Source organism: Ascaphus truei, chromosome 8 (genome assembly GCF_040206685.1).
Source record: "Ascaphus truei isolate aAscTru1 chromosome 8, aAscTru1.hap1, whole genome shotgun sequence".
Taxonomy (NCBI): domain Eukaryota; kingdom Metazoa; phylum Chordata; class Amphibia; order Anura; family Ascaphidae; genus Ascaphus; species Ascaphus truei.
The window spans coordinates 27254405-27278943 of record NC_134490.1 but is presented as its reverse complement, the minus strand read 5'-3'; the positions used below and the strand labels follow the sequence as shown (position 1 = coordinate 27278943).

Below are 24539 nucleotides of genomic sequence, written 5' to 3'. Positions count from 1 at the left end.
GGAGAGGAGAGTGCCCTATTTCAGGGGAGAGGAGAGAGCACGATTTCAGGGGAGAGGAGAGAGCCCTATTTCAGGGGAGAGGAGAGAGCCCTATTTCAGGGGAGAGGAGAGAGCCCTATTTCAGGGGAGAGGAGAGAGCCCTATTTTAGGGGAGAGGAGAGAGCCCTATTTCAGGGGAGAGGAGAGAGCCCTATTTCAGGGGAGAGGAGAGAGCCCTATTTCAGGGGAGAGGAGAGAGCCCTATTTCAGGGGAGAGGAGAGTGCCCTATTTCAGGGGAGAGGAGGGTGCCCTATTTCAGGGGAGAGGAGGGTGCCCTATTTCAGGGGAGAGGAGAGTGCCCTATTTCAGGGGAGAGGAGAGAGCACTATTTCAGGGGAGAGGAGACTGCCCTATTTCAGGGGAGGAGGGTGTCCTATTTCAGGGGAGAGGAGAGTGCCCTATTTCAGGGGAGAGGAGAGTGCCCTATTTCAGGGGAGAGGAGAGAGCACGATTTCAGGGGAGAGGAGAGAGCCCTATTTCAGGGGAGAGGAGAGTGCCCTATTTCAGGGGAGAGGAGCGAGCCCTATTTCAGGGTCTGAATCTCAGTGCTGCGAAATTTAGCAGATTCCTACAGCATCTGAGAAAGATCTCACCGTTTAGTTTAGTCCTGTAAAGCTTGCCGAAATATCTCACGTAAACGATAAATACAAAAATGTTTATATTGCGAAAAATTTGGCGCGCACAGCGGCGACCGTTTTTCACATCTCAAAACAATACATTTCTAACAGTGCGTGGGGGCATCACAGTCTTCATGATACACAGACCCCAGTATGTCTAAAAATACGGGGAAAAATAATAAACGCGGTGGATGAGTTTTGATCTCGTTTGGATTACTGAAAGAACACAAATATGACCGTGTTGTGTTTAGGCCGTGGCCTGGAACGCATAGAATTTCCTGTAACACTGGGCACCTCTGATCACCTTCACTATAATTGTTTAGCTATGTGCCTCAACTGTTTTATTTGCATTTAGACTCATTGGACTATTTGAAATTTTGCAGCTGTGCAAACATGTCATTTCCTGACCATAAATGTAAAACATATCTAACCTTACAATAACTTGTTGAGTATATAGTCACTGTAGTATGTCCTTATGTATGTGAACACTGTACCGTGCTGCGTACAGTAACAAGGATTTCTTGTATCCAATGGTTTTAGAAATTGAAGTATGCTAAAGCTGGGAGGTTTATGGGTTTATGGAGCAGCAAAGGTCTAGACTGAATAATATACACTCCTTTTTTCAAAGTCATCTTTTCCTGGGGACGCTCTGGGTTCTTACGTGTTTCTTCTTCAATCTCCCGAAAGATCATTTTTGTTTGATGAAATTGATATTGTTGCTGGGTCGGCTACGCCGAGGAGATGACGTTTACAGCGTCCATTCTTGATACCGCGCCCATGTGCGAAATAGAAAAGGAAATCTCTCGACAGCCGGGGCTGGTACGGGAGCTGTGAATAAGTGCAACCCCTGGCTAAATAAGGCAAAAAGAAGATGATCCAGGGCACTACGGATTTGCACAAAAATAATTTATTCTGTCATTAACACGACGTTTCGGCCTGCACAAAGGCCTTTATCAAGTGACTGGCCGAAACGTCGTGTTAATGACAGAATAAATGATTTTTGTGCAAATCCGTAGTGCCCTGGATCATATTCTTGTTGCTGAATACAGGATCACCCAGTTTTTGGGCACCGGTATCTAACGCAAGTATTATACTGCTGTTTATTTGTATTTTATTGGTGTGCAGCACTACGCTCTCTTTTCAAATAAGGTAAAAGAAATAAAATACTCCCAGCGGGCCCTGATGTAACACGAGTGCTATTTAAAGCCATGAGTAACGAGATAACACATGTTGTTTAGCGCCCTATTGTGTGCCTTATTTCGTGTTAATGGGGTAATAACATCTGCTACATCTGTACGTCAGTATGGCACTGTACGGTTTAAGGGGTCCGTTCCACGCAGAGGGTCTGTTTATTTTATTTTTTTATCAGTGTTCTTGGATGCTCAGAAAGATTGAATCCCCCATAAAGAAGCACTACTAGGGACCATTGATTTGTTTTAATCGGTTTGAAGCAGGTGGTCTCCAGAGCTGAACCTCGTTAATTTTAGTTCCGAGGACCCTCTGCTTCCCGTGATACCTACCTCGGAAGGGGGTGCCAGTATCTCAGATCTGTTTTAAATGCCCCGTGTCACGTAGGCCAATAGGAAGCTGCAAGGGATGATATCCCAGCTTCCTATTGGCCGCGGGGCATTTAAAGCCGCCAGTCTGGTAGCCCCAAATAGCCCTGTCAGGGCTGCTCCCGGCACCCCATTCCGAGGTTAGTATCTGGGGTAGCAGGCTGTCTCTGTAGCGGAACTGAATGCGGTTCAGCTCTGGAGACCCCCTGCTTCAAATCATCTTGGGCTTTTCTCGGGGTATAGTATATCAGCAAAGAACAAAGCGGCAACTGTTCCCATGTGTCTTTCAGTAGAGATGGGAACATTTTCCGCCTAAATCCGAATCCAACGCGGATTAGTCTTAAAAAGGCAGATTTGCCGAAAGGACGGGGTGCAAAAATCCGGGCGGAAACTTTCAAATCGGTCATTGGATCCAATCCGGTCGGATTTACGTCTTGAATCCAACTTCGTATTTCGTAAAAAAAAAAAAAAATCTGAAGTCGGAATTGAAGAAGAGGAGGAAAACTTTTGTTTACCACGGAAAAGTGTTTACTTTTATTTGAAAATATTACTTGCTCAAATCTGAGCCATTAACAAAGATGGTCGCTTTCCCAGTAGCACTCCAGCTGATACGAATAACTATAGAGATAGAATACTGCAGGTCTGGGTTTTGCACTTGCTAAGAATGTGTATCTAATTGTAACATGTCTGAACAAGTTGGCTACATTTAACCTGTTAAACATGCCACTGTCAGTAGTTCATTTTCATCCTAGGCGGGATGACCCTCCTAGGTCATTTGTGTTCCTCTGCTACCGGCACAAGCTTCTGCCTCATTTGCTTCCTGTGATAATGACACGTTGTCGTATTGCAATGGATTTAAGTAGCAATCTGTGCTGCTTCTTTGCTTCTCTTTTATTGCATATTGCAAAGCCAGTATAAGCGGCCTCACACTGATGAGACCCAAAAGGTCGAAATAGCTGTCTGTGAGTAGGTTTTCTGGCTCTGCACTTCCTTTACCCAAGCTGTGCTGAAAAGCTGTGTAATGTGGCAGGCATAAGCTTATAGGGGTCCATGTTGAAATGGATTAGAAACAAAAAGTGTGTGCTCATTTGCATGTCATTACCCAGAATCCCTGGCTGCAGACGTGTGATTGTGCTCACACGTGATATTTTTATTTGCTCTACTTTTTTTTTTTAACGTATTTCTTTTTTTCTGAGCAGCTCGGACATTTGCCGTTTTATATAACACCGGACAAGAATAAATACAAATGAATTGTAAGTTCTACGGAGCAGGAAATTCTGCTTGAAAAATGATATCCACAGTGCTGCAAACATTTTTGATAACACCTTAATATAATTATTAAGCCCTTTAATCAAATTTAAAAAAATAAAAAATATATTTGAGCACAAAATAGATACCAATATGCAAAGAATGACAACTGAATTAATGACAGTGACACACTGAGAGATTAAAAAAAAAACCTTTCAAATAATACATTTGATCAAAAAATATCTATTGCTTCAAGCACTGAAGTTTGAGGCGTAGACAATGTTTTGTATGAGTTTTTCATCAAATATTATGCTCCAAATTGGTGTATGCCTAGAAATCCAAACTATTCCAATAAAATCTTGTTTACAAATCCCCCTTAATCTGTTGTAATGGTTCTCTAATCTTATTGCCCTTGGTGCTACAGTTATTTATACTCTCAGCATGGCATTTAGTTCCATGACATTTGAAATGTGCTCCTTTTTATCACTTGGCGACAAGCTGTCATAGTCTTGTTTACAAACTGAGGACAGGGCGTTCAGTACATGTCACAGGAGCTGTCAGTAGAGAAGTGTGAACTTTTTGGGGGCTAAATTTATGAACCTGGCAACATTTTGCAGGTTTAACGATTTTTTTAAAAATCCCAAGTTAAAAAAAATTCTCCACAGCTGGAAATGTGGGTTTTGGAGGAGTGAGAAAGAAGGTCATTTCAATATGCAAATGAGCTACCGTGAATCTGCAAATAGGATTATTTATCAGGTGTGTTCACAGGCATCGCTCAACATGTAGTATACTCTCTATCTCCGTCTCTCTAAACCCAGGTGCCGGGGTATAGAAACCTAGTGGTACCCAGCACGCCAATAAAAAATAAGAATGGTGTCAGCAAAATAATGCGAAAAAAGTTTTTAAAAAATCCTTACTTATCCAGAGTTTAGTGCAGGGGTGCTCAACTCAGTCCTCCAGTCCCTTAATAGGTCAGTTTTTCAGGATATCCCTGCTTCAGCGCAGGTGGCTCAATCAGTCCCTGCTTCAGGACAGGTGGCTTACGCTTGCCCAGAGCCTGGGGTGGTTGCAGCTGCGTCACTGGAGGGAGCCCACCCTTCGGGGTCCTGACACAGAGGTTGGGCACCCACGGGAAGTCAGGCCCGGTTTCCGTGATCATTGCCTGGGTGGGCTCAGTCACCGCCACCTCTCCTGCTCCACAGGTGGGGTCCCCGGGGGAAGAGTGCAAGGCCCGGCCCAGTGCAGTCGCACCGATGGCACCTCCATCAACCGCCCTGAATCCAACCATCGCGTTCTTTCGTCAAAAAACAAAGTGCACCAAAATCTACCAGCAATCTATTTTCCACTTCAACACTACTGTGCATTCATTCGTTTAATAAAACTCTGCGGGTAGCCAAACTGTTTCATTCAATATAAAAAAAAATAGCACTCACAGCTTCATACACATTACCTGAATATAATGGAAATGGCATTCACGACTTCATACACATGATTGAATGTTATCTGCATTTATATATGTAACGGGTATTCCACCCCACCCAATCGCATATATATAGTGTGGGTGAGTAGAACATGCGGTGTTACCAGTGTGGTGCGTATACCTGCAGGCTCACAGGAAGTCTGAGCCTCCGCTAGTGAGAGCCTGGGGTGAATCCTCTGGAACGAATCTTCTTTCAGCGCCTCCACCTGTGTAGGATTCTATGGAAGTGTAGAATGACCCTACATAGGAACCCAATCAGAAACCACACACACAGTGATTATATAACTAAGGACTTTACTAACGAATAATAATGATAACCTGTGTCTCTCTCACGGTGAGACACTAACAGTGACGTCTCGCAGGACGATTCCCAAACACTAGGTGATCCCACCCAGTGTCCCAAGAACCCCACCCAATGTCCCGTACTCCTACAGAGATAGTCAATGGGTGACTGCGCAGTCACTAAGAACCTCTAGGCCTGTTGGTGCACATGTGATGGTATAATACCTGCCGAGCACTCCGGTGCTCGGGTCAGCAACAAACTTCTCAAAGGGTCAGACGTGTGATGAGTCCGTCTGATCCTCCAACCGAACTCCTTACACGTGCGGACCACTAGGGCGGTCCCACTCTGGAATCGTCTCTGTGGACCCCAACGTGGGTCCAACCGCTTCCACAGGAACAGCAGCAGCCGCTGTGTCCCTATCTATATAAATGGTACTAACGTGACAGGAACCCTAACCTAGGGCCTGTCCCTGTAGTACAGCAACCTGTAGTGGCTTGGGGAACTCCTAGGGCCTGCAGGGGTAATGACCTGTCCCACTCCCCCAACTACCCAAGTCCCTTCGGTAAGTGATCTGGAATGGACTAGAGTACTCTTCCATGCAGTACTTGGGCGTCTACCTACTGTTGGCTAGCCTAGTGCAGATCCTCTCCAGAATTCCTGACCTCGTTAACAGGCTATCCCTTCAGGCATCCTACCCCTAGCGCTACCTCAAGGTGACTAGAACAGCTATAGCCCTTCTCCAGACCCACTACTCTCTGACTAGTCCCAGCGCCTACCGCAGCAAGCTGTAACTCACTGGAGGCTGCAGCCAACGTGCTGCGCAACAAGGTGCCTGCTTATCAGACCTCACAGCACTGCTCGCTGTGACCCTGACAATGCAGCACTCTAACAACACTAAGGGCAGCGTCCCTATCTTGGGCCTCCCTCAGTACTTAACCCACTACACTAGCGGGGGGTTGGGGCCTACATGGGGTGTGGGTACCTATGGGGTGCAGGAGCTGCTCTCACTCCCCGCACCCTTCTTCCCTCACAGCTCCCTAGCTCCAACTCTCTAACACCTTCTGAACAGTTACCCACTCAACTAGTGGGGAGTTGGGGTCTACCTGGAGTGTAGGTACCTATATGGGGCAGAAGCTGCACTCGCTCCCTAACCCTACTTCCCTAACAGCTCCCTGACTCCAACTCTATAACTGCAGACTTCCTTCTCCCAGCTCCCACTAATGTAAGTGGCAGGGTCCCTAACCTGAGGGCTGCCCCTGGCAACACTCACCTTACTGGGGAGCTGAGCTATCTCTGACCAAGGGGGTGCTGGCCTAATACAGGGGAGTCCCTCTCTCCTGCACCCTACCTCCTTCCCTTGTCTGCCTCCTTGCTCTGCTTCTTCCTGACTGACGTGACTCATGCAAAGCCCGGGAAATGTATCTCTTTTCCTCCAGGGCAGTCCTACATCTCTATTGGCTCCTATCAAGCACCTGGTGCCTGCCTCGCTATGCCTCATGGGAATTGTAGTCCCGAGGCCCCTACAATAACATTGGGACCGCGTGCGTTCCTCCCCTCTGCCTACACTAACTCCTAATGGCCGCCTCAAGCTCTCCCTATGCTTCCCTACTCTCGCGCGACCTCCTAAGAGCTGCCTTAGCTCCCTACCCCTATCTGCGCATGCGCGACCTATCTGGGGCTCTCCTGCCCTCGCGCGATCACTGCGCATGCGCGAGTGGTTGCGTAATGGCGGCGCTCTCCTCGCCGGCCGCCGGGACCTTAGAGACGCGACCGCGGCCTTAGCAACGGCCCGATCGCGTCCCCGGCAACCGGCCCGCTCGCGGAGACAGCGCACCGCTCCCTGCAACGGCCCCCACCCTCTGGATGGCCGTCGGGTCTGCCGCTGGCCTCCGGCAGTACCCAGCATTGCTTGTGCCCACGGAGGCTCCCGAGGGGGTCGCAGGGGGCAAAGGGTGACCTGGCTACACTCTCCCCCTGGTGAAACACCCAACGCCCTCGCTTGGGGAACGACATAACAGGGCACAATTTCACACACTGACAAATGGCATGGCATACCCCGTACACTTAACAGATCGGCTTTAACCTCACCAACACATGTCACATCACACCCCATAATTCCCGAGGCTAGCTGAGACCATTTGTGGGGTGCCCCTAACTGATCATGTGGGGGTACCTCACTTTTGCGTCCGTGAGCCTCTCCCAGAAAATTCTCTTGAAGAGCACACTCTGGGGTGACAGTCACTGGTTCAGTACTACTTCCTCCCCCTGGTGGAAGGAATAGCACAGTGTCTTTCGACCCGGTCTTTACCTGGTCATCCACGCCTTGGAAGCAGCAGGCCAGGCGGCCAAGACCTTTCCCACGGTCCACTACTTGGCGAATGGCACGCTCCTTTTTGGGCGTAAAGGAGGCCAGTCTCCCTGGATCTTCCTTTACACAGTCCTTGTCCCTACGGACTTGTGAGGCTTCCACTGAGAAGCGAGCACTGGCAAATGTCTCGGTTTCACATGGCAGGGGGGAAAAAGTAGACACCTTACCCCTGCGGTGATTCATGGTAGCCAACAGGTCCTCGGGGACGCTGTCAGTTCCCACCTTGGTGGTATCGGGACCTGCCCCCGGCACTTCTGGGGCAGTCCACTTACGCGCTGAAAACTCGGGAGCGTGGGATCCCAGTCCTGGGACCACTTGTGTCGGAGCACACGGGCTCACACTCCGCTCAGAAGCCGCTACTCTGGCCTTCTTCACGGCCACCTCCATCGGAGCCTGGGGGGGGCAAGGGGGTTCCTTACCACTCGGCTGGCTTGCGATGGGTTTCTCTTCTTCTGGCACGATAGGCAGTGGGCACTGGTCCACTCGCACCACTGGACAGCTATCTTCTAATGAGGACACCTCCGCCAGGACGCGATGCAGAGGGGAGCCCTTCACCCTGGTGACCAGACTTAAGGAGCCATCGTGCTCCGCGGTCACCTGGAGGCTCACCCCCGACACCCCTGGGGCAGTCGACTCACCCTTGTCGTCTGTAGGTACTGGTCCCACGCCTAGGACCGATGGTACCTCTGTATTAGGTCTGACTGACCATCGTAGGGCACACGGGCCCACAGCAGACTCTGTATCCTCTGCATCACCGCTGGGGTGGTTCGCCGGTAGGCGCATCGCCACCGATGGGACTTCCACCTTTTCCCCGGAAGATATCATGACAGTATCCTCCGCAAGGTAGTCACCAGATTCTTCTGAAATGCAGCCAGTGGTTGTGGGTACGAAGCTGGCGTGCTCCGGTACCTCCACTGCAGTTGCGCTCTTCTCCGCCAAGGGCTCACTTGGCTCCTTAGCTGGCTCAGTAGGCTGGGGTACAATAGGCATCAAGAAAATTGCACCGCAACAATCACATTGAGGTTCCCATGCCAGTGCACCTCTAGGACAGTCACAGGTGGGGCTAAAGCACTGTGTACACGGCTCCCCATCCACCTCAGTGATCCTGAAGTCTAGTGGCACTTGGGATATGTCGGCTCCCCCGTCATAGATTTCTTGCAAGCAGGGGCACAGTAGCATAAGGAGATCTATTCCTGGCGCTCGCCAGGGCACATACACATTAGGGTGTATCCCCTGACAGTCTATCTCATCCTCATGCATCATCTCATCCTCATGCATCATCTCATCCTCAGAGATCAGAGTGTCTATCACAGCGTCCACGTATGATTGAAGATAACCGTGCTTGCTCCCCCTGGTGGAATCTAAAGGAAGGGCACTTTTTACTGGGGAGTGGTTTTCGCTCTGCCCTGAGTCACTCACATCACAGGGGAGGGGCTCTGACTTTCGCGCCAAACCCGGACAGAATGTTGCAACATCTTTTTGTGCAGGCTTGCAGTCAGCAGCACGTGCGCTCTCCTGATTTGGCGGGAGACGCCATTTTGCTGGGTCGGCATAGACTAGGGGGTACCCTTCTGAGGGGCCCCCGGGCATGAACAGTGCGGACGGTGCCTCTGCCAGGCATATATCTTCAGTGTGAGTCACTACAAACAAAATGGTTTTCCATGTGGACCTGGGATCTTGTTCCTCCTCTAAGACACATGCCCACGGCCACCCAGGAATTTTACACATATACTCCCGGACCTTCATTGCGGGTATACTAGCGGGTATGCCTCCTACCGCCACTACCTGGCCAGGCTCCATATACTGCCTCAACGCCCAGGCAAGGACCTCGTCTCCGGACTTTACAAACATAGCGACAAAAATAGGAACGGGACAATTTAGAAAAAAATTGGACAGGGCACCCCAGGTGTATCTCAGCAGCGCCTCCAAATGTAACGGGTATTCCACCCCACCCAATCGCATATATATAGTGTGGGTGAGTAGAACATGCGGTGTTACCAGTGTGGTGCGTATACCTGCAGGCTCACAGGAAGTCTGAGCCTCCGCTAGTGAGAGCCTGGGGTGAATCCTCTGGAACGAATCTTCTTTCAGCGCCTCCACCTGTGTAGGATTCTATGGAAGTGTAGAATGACCCTACATAGGAACCCAATCAGAAACCACACACACAGTGATTATATAACTAAGGACTTTACTAACGAATAATAATGATAACCTGTGTCTCTCTCACGGTGAGACACTAACAGTGACGTCTCGCAGGACGATTCCCAAACACTAAGTGATCCCACCCAGTGTCCCAAGAACCCCACCCAATGTCCCGTACTCCTACAGAGATAGTCAATGGGTGACTGCGCAGTCACTAAGAACCTCTAGGCCTGTTGGTGCACATGTGATGGTATAATACCTGCCGAGCACTCCGGTGCTCGGGTCAGCAACAAACTTCTCAAAGGGTCAGACGTGTGATGAGTCCGTCTGATCCTCCAACCGAACTCCTTACACGTGCGGACCACTAGGGCGGTCCCACTCTGGAATCGTCTCTGTGGACCCCAACGTGGGTCCAACCGCTTCCACAGGAACAGCAGCAGCCGCTGTGTCCCTATCTATATAAATGGTACTAACGTGACAGGAACCCTAACCTAGGGCCTGTCCCTGTAGTACAGCAACCTGTAGTGGCTTGGGGAACTCCTAGGGCCTGCAGGGGTAATGACCTGTCCCACTCCCCCAACTACCCAAGTCCCTTCGGTAAGTGATCTGGAATGGACTAGAGTACTCTTCCATGCAGTACTTGGGCGTCTACCTACTGTTGGCTAGCCTAGTGCAGATCCTCTCCAGAATTCCTGACCTCGTTAACAGGCTATCCCTTCAGGCATCCTACCCCTAGCGCTACCTCAAGGTGACTAGAACAGCTATAGCCCTTCTCCAGACCCACTACTCTCTGACTAGTCCCAGCGCCTACCGCAGCAAGCTGTAACTCACTGGAGGCTGCAGCCAACGTGCTGCGCAACAAGGTGCCTGCTTATCAGACCTCACAGCACTGCTCGCTGTGACCCTGACAATGCAGCACTCTAACAACACTAAGGGCAGCGTCCCTATCTTGGGCCTCCCTCAGTACTTAACCCACTACACTAGCGGGGGGTTGGGGCCTACATGGGGTGTGGGTACCTATGGGGTGCAGGAGCTGCTCTCACTCCCCGCACCCTTCTTCCCTCACAGCTCCCTAGCTCCAACTCTCTAACACCTTCTGAACAGTTACCCACTCAACTAGTGGGGAGTTGGGGTCTACCTGGAGTGTAGGTACCTATATGGGGCAGAAGCTGCACTCGCTCCCTAACCCTACTTCCCTAACAGCTCCCTGACTCCAACTCTATAACTGCAGACTTCCTTCTCCCAGCTCCCACTAATGTAAGTGGCAGGGTCCCTAACCTGAGGGCTGCCCCTGGCAACACTCACCTTACTGGGGAGCTGAGCTATCTCTGACCAAGGGGGTGCTGGCCTAATACAGGGGAGTCCCTCTCTCCTGCACCCTACCTCCTTCCCTTGTCTGCCTCCTTGCTCTGCTTCTTCCTGACTGACGTGACTCATGCAAAGCCCGGGAAATGTATCTCTTTTCCTCCAGGGCAGTCCTACATCTCTATTGGCTCCTATCAAGCACCTGGTGCCTGCCTCGCTATGCCTCATGGGAATTGTAGTCCCGAGGCCCCTACAATAACATTGGGACCGCGTGCGTTCCTCCCCTCTGCCTACACTAACTCCTAATGGCCGCCTCAAGCTCTCCCTATGCTTCCCTACTCTCGCGCGACCTCCTAAGAGCTGCCTTAGCTCCCTACCCCTATCTGCGCATGCGCGACCTATCTGGGGCTCTCCTGCCCTCGCGCGATCACTGCGCATGCGCGAGTGGTTGCGTAATGGCGGCGCTCTCCTCGCCGGCCGCCGGGACCTTAGAGACGCGACCGCGGCCTTAGCAACGGCCCGATCGCGTCCCCGGCAACCGGCCCGCTCGCGGAGACAGCGCACCGCTCCCTGCAACGGCCCCCACCCTCTGGATGGCCGTCGGGTCTGCCGCTGGCCTCCGGCAGTACCCAGCATTGCTTGTGCCCACGGAGGCTCCCGAGGGGGTCGCAGGGGGCAAAGGGTGACCTGGCTACATATACAAGAAGAAAATTTGGGATCTATAAGTATTTTTAAATCATTTTTATTAAAGGGGGTCGTTCATCAAGCTCAGTTACAGGTGAATGCATTCACCCCCATTCAAGGCATAGGCAGTTGGCGACCATTTTGGCGCGTTAACTCCTAATGGAGCTGGATGAATCTGCCCAATAGTTTGTAAACATGGCAGGCTGATACTTTCTGTGTGTGGTTAGGGGTGGGGGGGATTAATCCTTAAAATGCGAGAGTGACAATCGTTCACTACTCCACAGAAATTCCAAATGACTTGAGTGGAAGCATACATGCACACTTTAATGAATAATCCCCCATTGGTGCATTAAGTAAAGATGTGTGGAACATTTGCACACATTCTAATTCACTGTGAATTTTGGCTCCGTGAAAATAAAGTTCACCAAAAATGGTGAACATCTTGGGGAGCAATGTTTGCACCAATGTTTTGGAACATTTAGGCTATTTATTTGTTTGTTACTTAATGCTAGAAAGTTGGTGAGTTTTTGCCAATTGCACATTGAAAAACAGATGTACGGGGTATTTTCTTGCCTTCCGAATAACCAAAATCGCATATAAACAGATTTTCTTGCAGTTTTATAAACACGACAAAAACACAAACAAAGATGCCCAAAGCTACTTCCAATGCGACAAAAATACACAGTGCAATACCTATATATTCTCTTGAAAAAGGGTAATTCAGTTCAACCCTTTGGCCAAAGAGTCTTAAGCCTGCTGCCACTTCAAGGTACGACCGTTAGCAGGTCCTAACACTACATGAGTTAAAATTCTTATTTACCTGTATAATTACAAGAAGAATGATCTGCATTGGATCTGTCGTAACCCAGCAAAATGAAACTGATCTGCCAACTTGGAAAGTGGAGAGGGGCTAGCTTAAACCTTGGGGGGGAGGGCCACTAACCTCCCAAAAACAGCTGAAACCAGCTGCACAGGGTTAATAAACACACAGATACTCAACAGGCTCTGTGAAACCCCAAACATTAACACATAATATATATATATATTTATATATATATATGAGTGTCAAAAGGAGTGCAGTGGGTGTGGCTAAATGTATACAACAAAAAACAAACAAAGATGTCCAAAGCTACTTCCAATGTGACACGCCCACTAGCACTCCTTTTGAATTATGAGGTAATGGTTGGGGGTTCTCAGAGCTTGTTGGGTATCTGTGAGTTTTACAAACAGTACGTGGAACTTTCACAAACAAAACATGGACACGTCAGTCTGTCTGTGGTGTTAAGCTGCACCTGCCCCACCCTTCCATGGGCACAATGACCTCCCCTTTTCCTTACGCGACCCTTTGAGAGGACGGGCCAAAGGTGTAGGGGACACATGATTGATGTGGATTCTGCATTTCTCCACCGCTAACAGAAAAACTTTCTTCATTTTTTTAGGAAAACAAAACAAGATCACTTTTGGCTGTAAGCACGACTTCAATTTATTGTAACATTGTAAACTTAATTACATGTTATTCATTAAGTGGGACTACCCCTTCAAAATTGCAATCAACTATTTTATAACAAAAGCAAACAAGCAATCAAAAGATTTACTGTATGGAAGTAACTTAAATTGTAAGCATACAGGTTGGAGCACTGTCGAAACCTCCACTACTGCTTTGATGGTGTTACTAGCCCTATCATTTGCTGGCTATTTTGGAAACTATCCATGGAACTTGAGCTTTGTTAGTTGATGGTCTTATTGCTAATGAAAATTTTCCCTGGACCCCGTCAAAGGTGCTTTTTATTATTCGTCTTTTCCTTTGGAGTTTGTTTCAAGGTGTATTGTTGATACTGACAACGTTTATCTTCTGGATTGCACAATGTGATAAGGTTACATTAGACTGAGCATGGCTAGTTATACTGTAGCAAGCATGATTTTGGAAAGACATTTTTTTGGTATGGATTTTTTTGGGGGTCTGGTTGATGTCAAAGGAATGCCAGACAGCTAAAAGAGGTGGTTGATTGTGAACAAGCTAGTGACAGAATTACATCACTAAGATACAAAGCTAATTTAAGCTCAGCAGAGGGTGGGGAAGGTATTTAAATGTACAGAGGGAGAGAAAAGTTTTTCTAAACCACAGGCCATTTGTGTACTTGCAGCTTTCTCTTTAATCTCTTGGTAAATAATTGGAAATATGCGTCAAAAGCAAATGAGGTCATTTACAGAGAAGGATAATGCAAGGTAAGGAAAGATATTATCTTACTTACATTTGTATATACCTCATTTTATCCACCAAACATTGTAATTCAACAGACATCAAAATATTGCATCAAATACAGTATTAATCTTGTGTTAACGCTGCCGATAGACGGTCTTTCCACCTGTTTCATGGATCTATGTTATGTTGCAATATTGCTCAGGAGTGGAGCGTTGGTTTTATTACTGCTCAGATGTGTTCGTTTTATATGTGTAATCCAGAGGTGAAAATACCGAACAATAACCTGAATGAAGCATTCAATAGGCAGAACAGACAACCATTTCTCCCCACAGCCACAGAGGCACTGACAGATATAGCTAACCTTAATAAGGATGAATGCTGCTGGGAAGCCCATTCGCAAGCATGGACTCCCACCGCGCGATCGTGGCAGACCATGGCTCTGGCGCCGCAGACTCTTGCTTCTTTGACCACGGTCCCAGGGACAGTCAGTCTTACTACATCTGCACCAAGCATCGTGGTAAGGCACTGCCATACACGGCACTTACACCCTCTCCTACGGTCTCAATAAGAGACTTATTCTACATGATGCGAAAGGGACGATTGGGCCATTTTCAGCTGAAATTCCCTCTTGACTACAATGGGGAAATCAGGTCGAAAACATCCCGACCGGCCACTTCGGATCATATAGAATAAGCCCCTAAATCTCCCAGCATGCCATTTGGATTGTTAGCTCTGTGGGGATTCCTTTTTGTATTGTGTACGTCTCATGCATTGGTCACATCACCATGTCCTGTATTCTGACGTCTGTTTTGTATAAGTGCAGTGTACATTGCTGGTGCTATATAAATTAACCTATACATACATATATACAAATGCTGTGCAAAAAGTTATAAATGAAGGACCCTGTGTTTAATCTTTCCACTGCTAGAATATCCGTGGCTATTGGTCATTCTGACTCTAGAGCAGACGTGGCCACCTCCAGTTCTCAAGGGCCATCAACAGTTCAGTTTTTACGGATATCCCCTGCTTCAGCACAGGTGGCTCAGTTGTTGACTGAGCAACCTGTGCTGAAGCAGGGATCTTTGTTAATGTGGCCGGTTTAAAATAAAATTGACATCTTTGCAGTGTAATCTGCTCTCTTAAAAATATTCAATTATCCTTAAAGTAATAGACTCACTTATTTCGGTCTTGGGACAATTAATACATAATGCCTCTGGTTGGGAGCACTGGATTCAAGCATTTCAGCTGCAGTACTTCTTCTCTCTCTGTTTTACTGTGTGACCAATGATGGCACCATAATTACTTTGCAAACAAAGAAACAGCGCGAATCTTAACAAGTTTGATGGTGGACAAATAGTCTTATCACCAAAGGATTTGGAAGATAGTGAAACCCCGCCCAGTTTAAAGTTGAGAAAATGACTTCAGAATATTTACAGCTCTCGTTAACCTGTTATTCCTGCCACTGTCCTTAGTTCACACATGATAGGCAGGACTGCCCCGGTAAGACACATGGACTACACGTTTCCTCTTGTTTCCGCACCTCTAAGTTTATATTGCAGATATAATGTGTGCGGTAATCGCTTTGTCATTTGTACAGATTTCCTTTTTTTTTTTGTACACATTCAGCAGAATCAAAACAAGCAGGAGGCACAGGTTCTTTCTCCTAGCGCAGGGGGGGGGGGGGGCAACTCCTGTCCTCCAGGGCCACCAACAGGCCAGTCTTTAAGGATATCCCTGCTTCAGCACAGGTGGCTAAGTGAAGGAGCTGAAATGAATGGGGTTCAGCTCCGGAGACCCCCTGCTTCAATCCTCTACAACAAATCCGTGTCTTGGGCTGCTCCTTTAAGAGCTTGTTTCACGCTGCTACGATTTCCTTTTTTAGATCTGATTACATTCTCCAGATGTTTCATTTTCTGTGGGCTCCATGGTCACCATTACCTTCCATTCTCCCAGTAACATCCGGACTTTGTATTGACCGCCGGAGCGAGGCAGATTGCTCCTTTTTAGTACTTTTAAACAATCTATGCAATATCCGACGTGCCTTTTTAAAAAAAAAAAAAAATCTGTTCTTTAGTATTAGATAATACTTACTGCATTTCTTTTTCAAATTCAACTGTTAATGCCATTTTTAATGAATTTTAATATACTAAGCAGCCTTTGATTTCTATAGCAAGTTTTAGCACACCTCCCCGGCAGTGCAAGATCTTTGCAACACTTTCCTGTTTGTGATAATGTGTTGCCAATATTTCCAGCAGTTTGAGCTGCAAACTGTAACAATAGATAATGTTACCGTAGTAATATAAGAATACATTGTAGCTGCTGAGTTACACTGACTGAAGAATTGATTGAAACGGAAAGGCAGCCATTTAGTGAACCCTGAAAAGCAGGATCTTTGTAATCGGTAACGGGAGAATGAAGGGATCGGCAGCTTGGGTCATTAGTTTTCAATAAAGGTAATGAAAAACTGCATATATTAAAGTAATTTTTTTTTAAATTGAAGTCCCGCCCAGACGGCCTCTTTAAGAGTTAAATAACTCTAGAATTGTGTGCGGACCGACGGGATTTACCCAGATGAGATTAAAACTCGAAGAAACATTTGTTCCCGGACGGGACTGATGCTTTAAATTCACAAACTTTCCTGGAGCACTTTCATTACCTTATCACAGGGGTGGCTAACTCCAGTCCTCACGGGCTACCAACAGGTCAGGTTTTCAAGATATCCCTGCTTCAGCACAGGTGGCTCAGTCAAAGACTAAGCCACTGAGCCACCTGTGCTGAAGCAGGGATATCCTGAAAACCTGACCTGTTGATAGCCCTTGAGGACTGGAGTTGGCCACCCCTGGCTTATCACATATTAAAGCCACAATCCTTTACTGGTTTTCTTAATCATTTTTTTTAAGTGTTGCTGAAAACTGAGGGATCGTTCGGAGCTAAACTGTGCAATTCTCTATTCCCGGACCTTTCGCTTTCTGGGATATTGAGCTTTTTACTGTGCTGGGTTTTTATTATTCCCTTTCGGGATACTTAAATGGCAGCCACTTCAGCCGGACCCGTGCAATCCACTAGGAAGCTGCAACGTAATTGGCATCACTGCGGCTTTCTGTTTGATAATCCTGGCGGGCATCTTGATTTTGGCTTTCATGATACTGGTACATTTAAAGCCGCAGAACATGTAGCACTGCGTCATTTAAATATTTTGTTATTTATTTTTTATTACAGGATTTAAGCAGGGGGTCTCTGGGGCTGAACTGTGTTAATTTCAGCTCCAGGAACCCCCTGCGCCCAGAGATGCAGACCTCCGAAGGGAGTGCTGGTATGTGCCGCCAGGGAACTGTGTGTCTAACAATATGGTGGCGTGTAAATGACCCATGTCCTGCAGGCCAATAGGAAGCCGTGACATCATCCTTTGCGGTTTCCTATTGGCCTGCGTGACCGGGACATTTAAACGCCACAGATATACCGGCACCCCCTAAGGAGGTAAGCATGTCTGGAAGCAGGGGGTCCCGGGTCCAGAAATGAACACAATGCAGCTCCGGAGACGCCCTGCTTCAATCCCGTATTGGGGAAGAATAACAAAAATACAATCGCACAGTGCTACAATACATGTTTTGCTGCTTTAAATGGTCAATTTCTCTGGAGTTGAAAACAGCTCCGTTTCATTCTGGAAGCCCCTGTTCAGATTAAAAAAAAAAAAAAAAAAGTGGTGGTGGGGAAAGTCAGATTTACCCTCCAGAAAATGACAGGTGTAAGCTTTTGCAGGGCTGCGTAGATTGTGTATTACAGAGTCCGTATAAGACTGCCCAGGTTACTGCCATTTTAGAATATTTGCCGCAGCGTTCGCTCATTTCGGTCTGAGCCCTTCTTGAAAGCAGGCTGTGTCGTGGGTTGCGTTTGTGCCACTGCGTTATGGCCCCTCTGGCATCAAAGGGGTTAATCACTGTTCAACCACTGGACATTCACATGTTAACCGCTCCAGTGCCGGATGCCCCTGCAATGCAACGCGCCCCCAATATCGGCTTGTTACGTTGTTTTGCAAACTCAACATATTTTTCCCTGTGGACTTGAGGTTTTTAAAAGCGGACCTGCCCTGCATTGATTTTAATCTTAACAGAATGTTACCACATGACCTTTCGCTTGGTGTATTTTATTACAGCTTACTTAGGTATACCGCTTAGTCCAAATACTGACCTTGTTTGTTTTCTTTGGCTGGTATGATGTTCCTAAAGCAATCAACAGAGATGTATTTCCCTTAAATAAAAAAGTATGTTTGCATGTTATCATTAGCTGTGTTTATTCTAGAACTCATCGGCGTAGGAATACTTCTGTAATAATAATGTGGGGTCTACGTAGGATGAAATGTTTTTTAAGCAAAACCTGGGCCATAAGAAGAATGTTGGACTTGCGTCAATGTATCACAGCACATTGCATCAATTTGACTCCCTATGCTCCAGTATGTGATTTGGAAAGTGTCAGTAGGAGCGCATATTATAATGGGGTGTACAGACATGTCCACTTTCACTGATTTTCTGACTAGTTGTGTAGGAACTTCAATGCATTTAAACACCAATCATTTGGATTATATAAATGCATGAATTTTTTTTATTTTAAAATTGCATTAAATGCTGCTGTAGACGGTGAACATGCAAGGTTTACTTGTGTTGTGTGTAACATACCACAGTATACTCGCTTTAATCTGTATAGCAACCACAGTGTAGTAAGTGGGGCATAAGGCTAAGGCTCGGCTTGCATCCTGGTGGCGGGTGCACGGCACTTCGCCGCGATCTGCGGTCGGTAACCAGCTTTTTTAGGCGCGTGGGCCACCGGCAGGGGAAACTCAGGGACTACTGTCCCAGGCCGGGCAGCGGAGGGGTGCCTGGCAGCCAGGTGGGCCTGTCTGCTGACAGGTACACAAGCCACTCCCCCCCTGCTCAATATGGTGTAGGGCCCTTCTCCCCCACCCTCCATATTCCTGGGTCCCAGAACAACTGTCGGCTATACTGCTACTATATATACAGTATATCAGCGATTCTTTAAAGTGCGGCCCCTGGACCACTGTTTTTCCCTGTGGACTTTAGTGGTGGTCCTCTAAATCAGGGGCACTAAAATTTCTTGAGCTGCGGCCTCCCTTCCCAGGAGCCGCAGCTTTCGCGCCCCCCCCCCCCCTCTCCCAATGGCTCGGTGTCAAATGGTGTCGTGGGTCATGTGACATCACGTCACCCCATCGCGTAATTTAACGCGCGTTGCCATGGGACCCGGCTGGCAGCAGGTAAGTGAGTTACAGAGGCCTCACGCCTCTCCCGGCATTTAATTTAAATGCCATGGGGAAGAGCACCGGGCCTCTGTAACCGCTGTGTCCCCCCCCCCCTAGAAATTCTCCCACCCCCCAGTTTGCACACCGCTGTTCAAAATTTACACAAGGAAAGATCTAACCTTTAGTGTTGAGCGTATTACCACTCTGCAAAAATGCTGAATGAGTTTTATATACAGGTCTCATACTTGTAAAATGTGTGTGTATGTATATACAGGCATACCCCGCATTAACGTACGCAATGGGACCGGAGCATGTATGTAAAGTGAAAATGTACTTAAAGTGAAGCACTAACTTTTCCCCACTTATCGATGCATGTACTGTACTGCAATCGTCATATACGTGCAGAACTGATGTAAATAACGCATTTGTAACAGGCTCTATAGTCTCCCCGCTTGCGCACAGCTTCGGTACAGGTAGGGAGCCGGTATTGCTGTTCAGGACGTGATGACAGGCGCATGCGTGAGCTGCCGTTTGTCTATTGGGCGATATGTACTTACTCGCGAGTGTACTTAAAGTGAGTGTACTTAAAGCGGGGTATGCCTGTATATATCACTTACAGTGTACGTAGCACTGTACTGTATGTTCAATTTTGCAGGCACAATGAGTCCCTGTGCCATAGAACTTACAATCTAATTGTTGGTGCTTGAGGCACAGGGGCATACAGTGACTTGCCCAAGGTCAACTGGATCTGACAGTGGGTCCGAACTCTGCTCCCGTCCCCCTGCCTTTATTCAGAACATAATGTGAGATCCGAAACCATGCACATGCATTTATTGTAGCATGGTATAATGATACATGCAAGTAAATAAATAAATAAATAGGTGTATCAGAGATGTCAACCTCAAAGATTTGAGGGTTCTGGACTAAAAAAAAAGAACCATTTTTATTGGGAAAGCGCCATCAATGGCCACTTCCGCTGAAATCCAGTGACATCTGTGAGACTCACAAAATCAGTGTGACTTCACTCGTCTGATGTGTGAGTAGATACCGATATTCTTCCTGCTTTGTCTTTACCTCTGAACTGACAGATGTTCCCTTCCATGACTTCATCTCCCATGATATTGAATAAGCAAAGATAGAATTTTTATGGGCCGGAGTTAGAGGATTGAAGGAAGCCATAAATGGGAATATCGTCTGAATGAGGCCCATGCAGTTATGCTAGCACATTTTTAGCATACCTCCTCACTTATGACAGAAGATGATAGTGACTAATGCAGTTAGACATTAGATAAACACTTCTCTGTTGTTTTTTTTCTTCAACAGAACCAACCAAAAACAAACTGAAGCACAGAAGACCAGCACAGCCATCAGGATGAGTTCTGGTAAGTTAATAATATCTTGTTATGGGGCCTCATTCAATAAAGTGCGAACGCGCCAATTCATCCCTACGACAAAGTCCTATTCTAGCCAACGGGACTTTCTGTGCGTTCGCTCCGAATTGGTGCTGTCGCACTTTATTAAATAATAACTTTTATTTCATATAATAACTTTATTTCATATATAGCGCTTTTCTCCCAAAGGGACTCAACGCGCTCCACAATAACAGTATAGTTTGCGGTAATGCATACGCCCTGATGTGTCTTGTTAAAGATGAAATTCCCTATACTGTAATTTTATTTTCCGCTTTTAAACGAGTATGTCCCACGCACCTGCCACACGCTCCTAAACGGTCTTGGATTTTTGTAAGCAGGATAAAATCCCTGCTGCTTTGGATAGAATAACATGGTAGATAATTAAAAAAAATTATATAGTGCTGCCAATATAGAATTTACAGGCACCATACGTCCCTGTCCCAAAGAGCTTACAATCTAATGTTGGTACCCGAGGCGCAGGAAGCTAAAGTGGCCTGCCCAAAGTCACAAGGGGAGAGAATGATGTTCACCTGCTTACCAAAGCAGTGACATTACAACAGAGCTCCTGCCTTCAGTGTGAAGGGAGAGCCTATTAACAGAATGGTTGAGCCGAGCAATGGATTCTGGGAGAAGCAATGGCGACCGTAGGATCTCCCTGGCTCAGTGGCAATCCTTGAAAGTAAAATTCATTCAATTCTCTTTTTTTGGGAGAAGGAAAAAATGTGGGGAGGAGCTTTCCAGAATGTAAAGGGAAAACCAGATTGTGTGTTGCTGTATAAATTACTTGGTGGACCTGTTGAATATGAATGAATAACTTGAGAAACCAGGTGCATGGGAAATGTTTGTATTGGTGGGAGGTTATATGCAGTATTTTAATGACCTTTCCTTTCTGTATATTACAGAAAATGAAGTAAGCATTTTAAATAATGTTGTCAATGGAATGACCCCAAGCTACAATGGACAGCAAAAAGGTGGGTTTGTTCTACAACTTGCTTATCTCTATTTCATCTTTCAACGTAATCAGTAGCTGGCACATATGCTGTGATAGAGGATTAGTAAAGGTCACCCTAACGCCTGTAACTAAAGAAGCCAGACCATTGTTTTATCTTTGCAATACATGTTTAAATTGTCTGTCGTATTGATATTGTGTGATTTACTAAGCTGTAAATTGTACATTAAATGAGCTTAATAAATGTGACAGCACATAAGTAGCAGTGAACAACAGCCCACACATACTAGTGTTACAAATACAATCTGAAGTTTTTTTCATTAAACCAGTTGCCCTTTTGTGATATCCTATTGCAGGGGTGGCCAACTCCAGTCCTCAAGGGGCACCAACAGGTCAGGTTTTCAGGATATCCCTGCTTCAGCACAGGTGGCCACTGATTGAGGCACCTGTGCTGAAGCAGGGATATTCTTCAAACCTGACCTGTTGATGGCCCTTGTGGATCGGAGTTGGCCACCCCTGCTCTGGATCAATATAAATACTGTACAAATATATGTTGAGTATATTTTTGGGCTAAATTTAATATAGGTTAAACTCAACAGACGGTTCTTTATACTATATGTAACAAAACAAAATACAACAACGTGTCTGTGTAATCGGCTTACTTAGATAGATTCAGACGTCCTTAGAGTAACAGTATAACTTATTTAGATTCGGTTAAAATGAATAGATATCCAGTTCTCTTGGTGCACTGAATTCAAGAATCTCAACCTCTTCCGTTTATCTGTTTGACTCTTGATGGTTCATAATTGTTATCCACACAGTGGTCAAAACGAAAAACCTGCAGTTCACCCCTAGTTTTGATGACTCACGGACAGTGCAATCGCCAAAATACATTAAATAAAGATTGTAAAAAAAAAAAACTTTTCACCTACCATGGAAAAGTTAGGTTATTTAAAAATTATTTCAAAATACCTGACTAAGTAAAAAAAAAAAAAAAAAAAAATCAAACGACTGTCCTGGGTTTACTTTTGTCCAAGGAGGAACAGTCTCTTTAAAAGCCCAGTTTCCTGGCATTGGTTTTGATTGAAATTCACATGACCATGCAATCGGAGTTGTATCACTAAGACTTCAAATATGGAGGAGAGTTGTCAAGTCCTATTTCCTGCACAAAGCTTTAATTATTCCTCGTAAATGTAGTTTGTCAAAATGACAAAATGAGATCTTACATGACACATATTTACCTACTTTACATCTACAAGACTTGTACAGTAAGAGACCCGGCACTTGAACAAAGTTTTTTTTTATTTTTTGCTTAACTTTAAGAAAAAATACATCTGTGCAAAAACCATGTACTCCCAAAGTAAAATAGTCCATTAAACTCGTTATTTGTTTATTATGCGAAGTGGCAGTTGTTTTAATTTTTAATGGAAGAAACCGATTGTATGTTCTTGATTTGTCATAACTTGATTTTTTTTTTTTGGTGGAAAACGTATTTCTCTGATTGGGAAAAGTGCACAAAAACCATTTCTTCAGTTACCTACATGCCACAAAGAGGCTCTTCTGTCTGTACCAGGGTCACAAGTGTAAGAAGTGGAATATTCCAGAAATTGATGTTGCTTTCATTTTTATTTTGACATGCGGTGGAAATTAAGACTCTGGGATTCACCGACCTCCGATATGGGTTATCAATGATGCGTTTACTACAATTGGCTCTAAATGGCCGGTAACGTGGGATCAAGGGGTCAGGAGCCATGTCAGAGGTTTATGGATACCCCATTAGATGCATATGGCATATACTGGGGATTTGTTTTAAAAACATTGTGATAAAAAGACTAACCAAAACCCAAGGCTTTGTGGATAGAAATTGTGATTACAAAAGGCAGGATTAGCCAGGGAGGGACGGCGGGAAACCACTGATTTGTTATTGTTTAAGTAATGACATTACCAGGCATTATCCCGTTCTAATCCAGGCTGGCTCATATTGGGAGGCTGGTCTTGTTGCTAGGTTGACCTAATATCTTCTTGTGTCTGTGCCGGCGCCTAAAACACAATATGTCTCGGGACAATACATTGTTTTCCCACTGACTTTGCCCTTTATGGCACCATGTCCTATGTCATAGGCTATGACAACTTTATTGGATGGACAAGTAACTACAATCTGTACTGTAATCGCGTGTTCAGGCCTTTTGAAACCTCGCAGCTCCTGGTTTCAGAGTTGAATGGGCCGTGATGGGTCTTTCAGCATCAGAACGTGTCATAGCACCACTTAGAAAGATAACAGTGCTGCACACCTTATCAGTATCAAAATAAAGCAAGATACTTGCGATTAAATACCGGTGCTCCTGGGTCAGGGAAATCCTGTAACACAAATTCCTAGACTATGGCACGTAATAGATGAGCCAAGGCACTACGGATTTAGGAAATTTATTCTCAAGCTAAGCACAACGTTTCGACCTTCTCTATGCCCAGGACATACTTGAAAACAAGAGGTAACTCTCAATGTATTACTACTTCCTGGGAAAACATGTTATAAATAAAAACTAAATAAAATTCTCTGAGGTCTTTCTCAAGTGACTGGCACTTGAAAAAGACATCAGAGAAGGTCGAAACGTTGTGCTTAGCTTCATAATAAATTTCTTACATCCATAGTGCCTTGGATCATCTATTACATGCCATAGCACCACTTAGTACATATGGGCCTGTGTCTTTTAAGTGCAGCATTTCTACAGCCTTTCACACCAAGGTCCAGATTTACTAAACGTCCTTAATCCTTTGCGCAATCGAACGGTCCGTTCACTTAAAGCAAGTCTGAATGTTTCACTGTCGGAGAGTTCATTTCCAGCACCTGAATCCGATACAATGAAACGCGCCGGCTTCATGACGGTAATGGGCTAAATCAGACGGATCGATACATATAAAAGAAACAAACTTTAGGGAAGGAAAATAGAAATGATCATTTTATTGTTATTGGACTACAACAGAATTTTTGCTCTGGGTTGAA

At 46.1% G+C, this 24539-nt stretch overlaps 1 protein-coding gene across 50 annotated transcripts in view; it reads left to right on the top strand.

The window, feature by feature from the left end:
- Positions 1-24539, top strand: part of SORBS1 (sorbin and SH3 domain containing 1) — a 296558-nt gene that overhangs the window by 161914 nt on the left and 110105 nt on the right. For 46 of the 50 annotated variants that reach the window (XM_075610940.1, XM_075610957.1, XM_075610947.1 and 43 more), the window contains 3 exons: positions 13868-13949; positions 20501-20559; positions 21492-21560. In XM_075610940.1, the coding sequence (XP_075467055.1) occupies positions 13903-13949; positions 20501-20559; positions 21492-21560 (175 nt within the window). In that variant the 5' untranslated portion in view covers positions 13868-13902. The remainder of the gene's footprint in view (positions 1-13867; positions 13950-20500; positions 20560-21491; positions 21561-24539) is intronic. The other 4 variants (XM_075610946.1, XM_075610949.1, XM_075610958.1 and 1 more) reach the window with 1 other exon arrangement.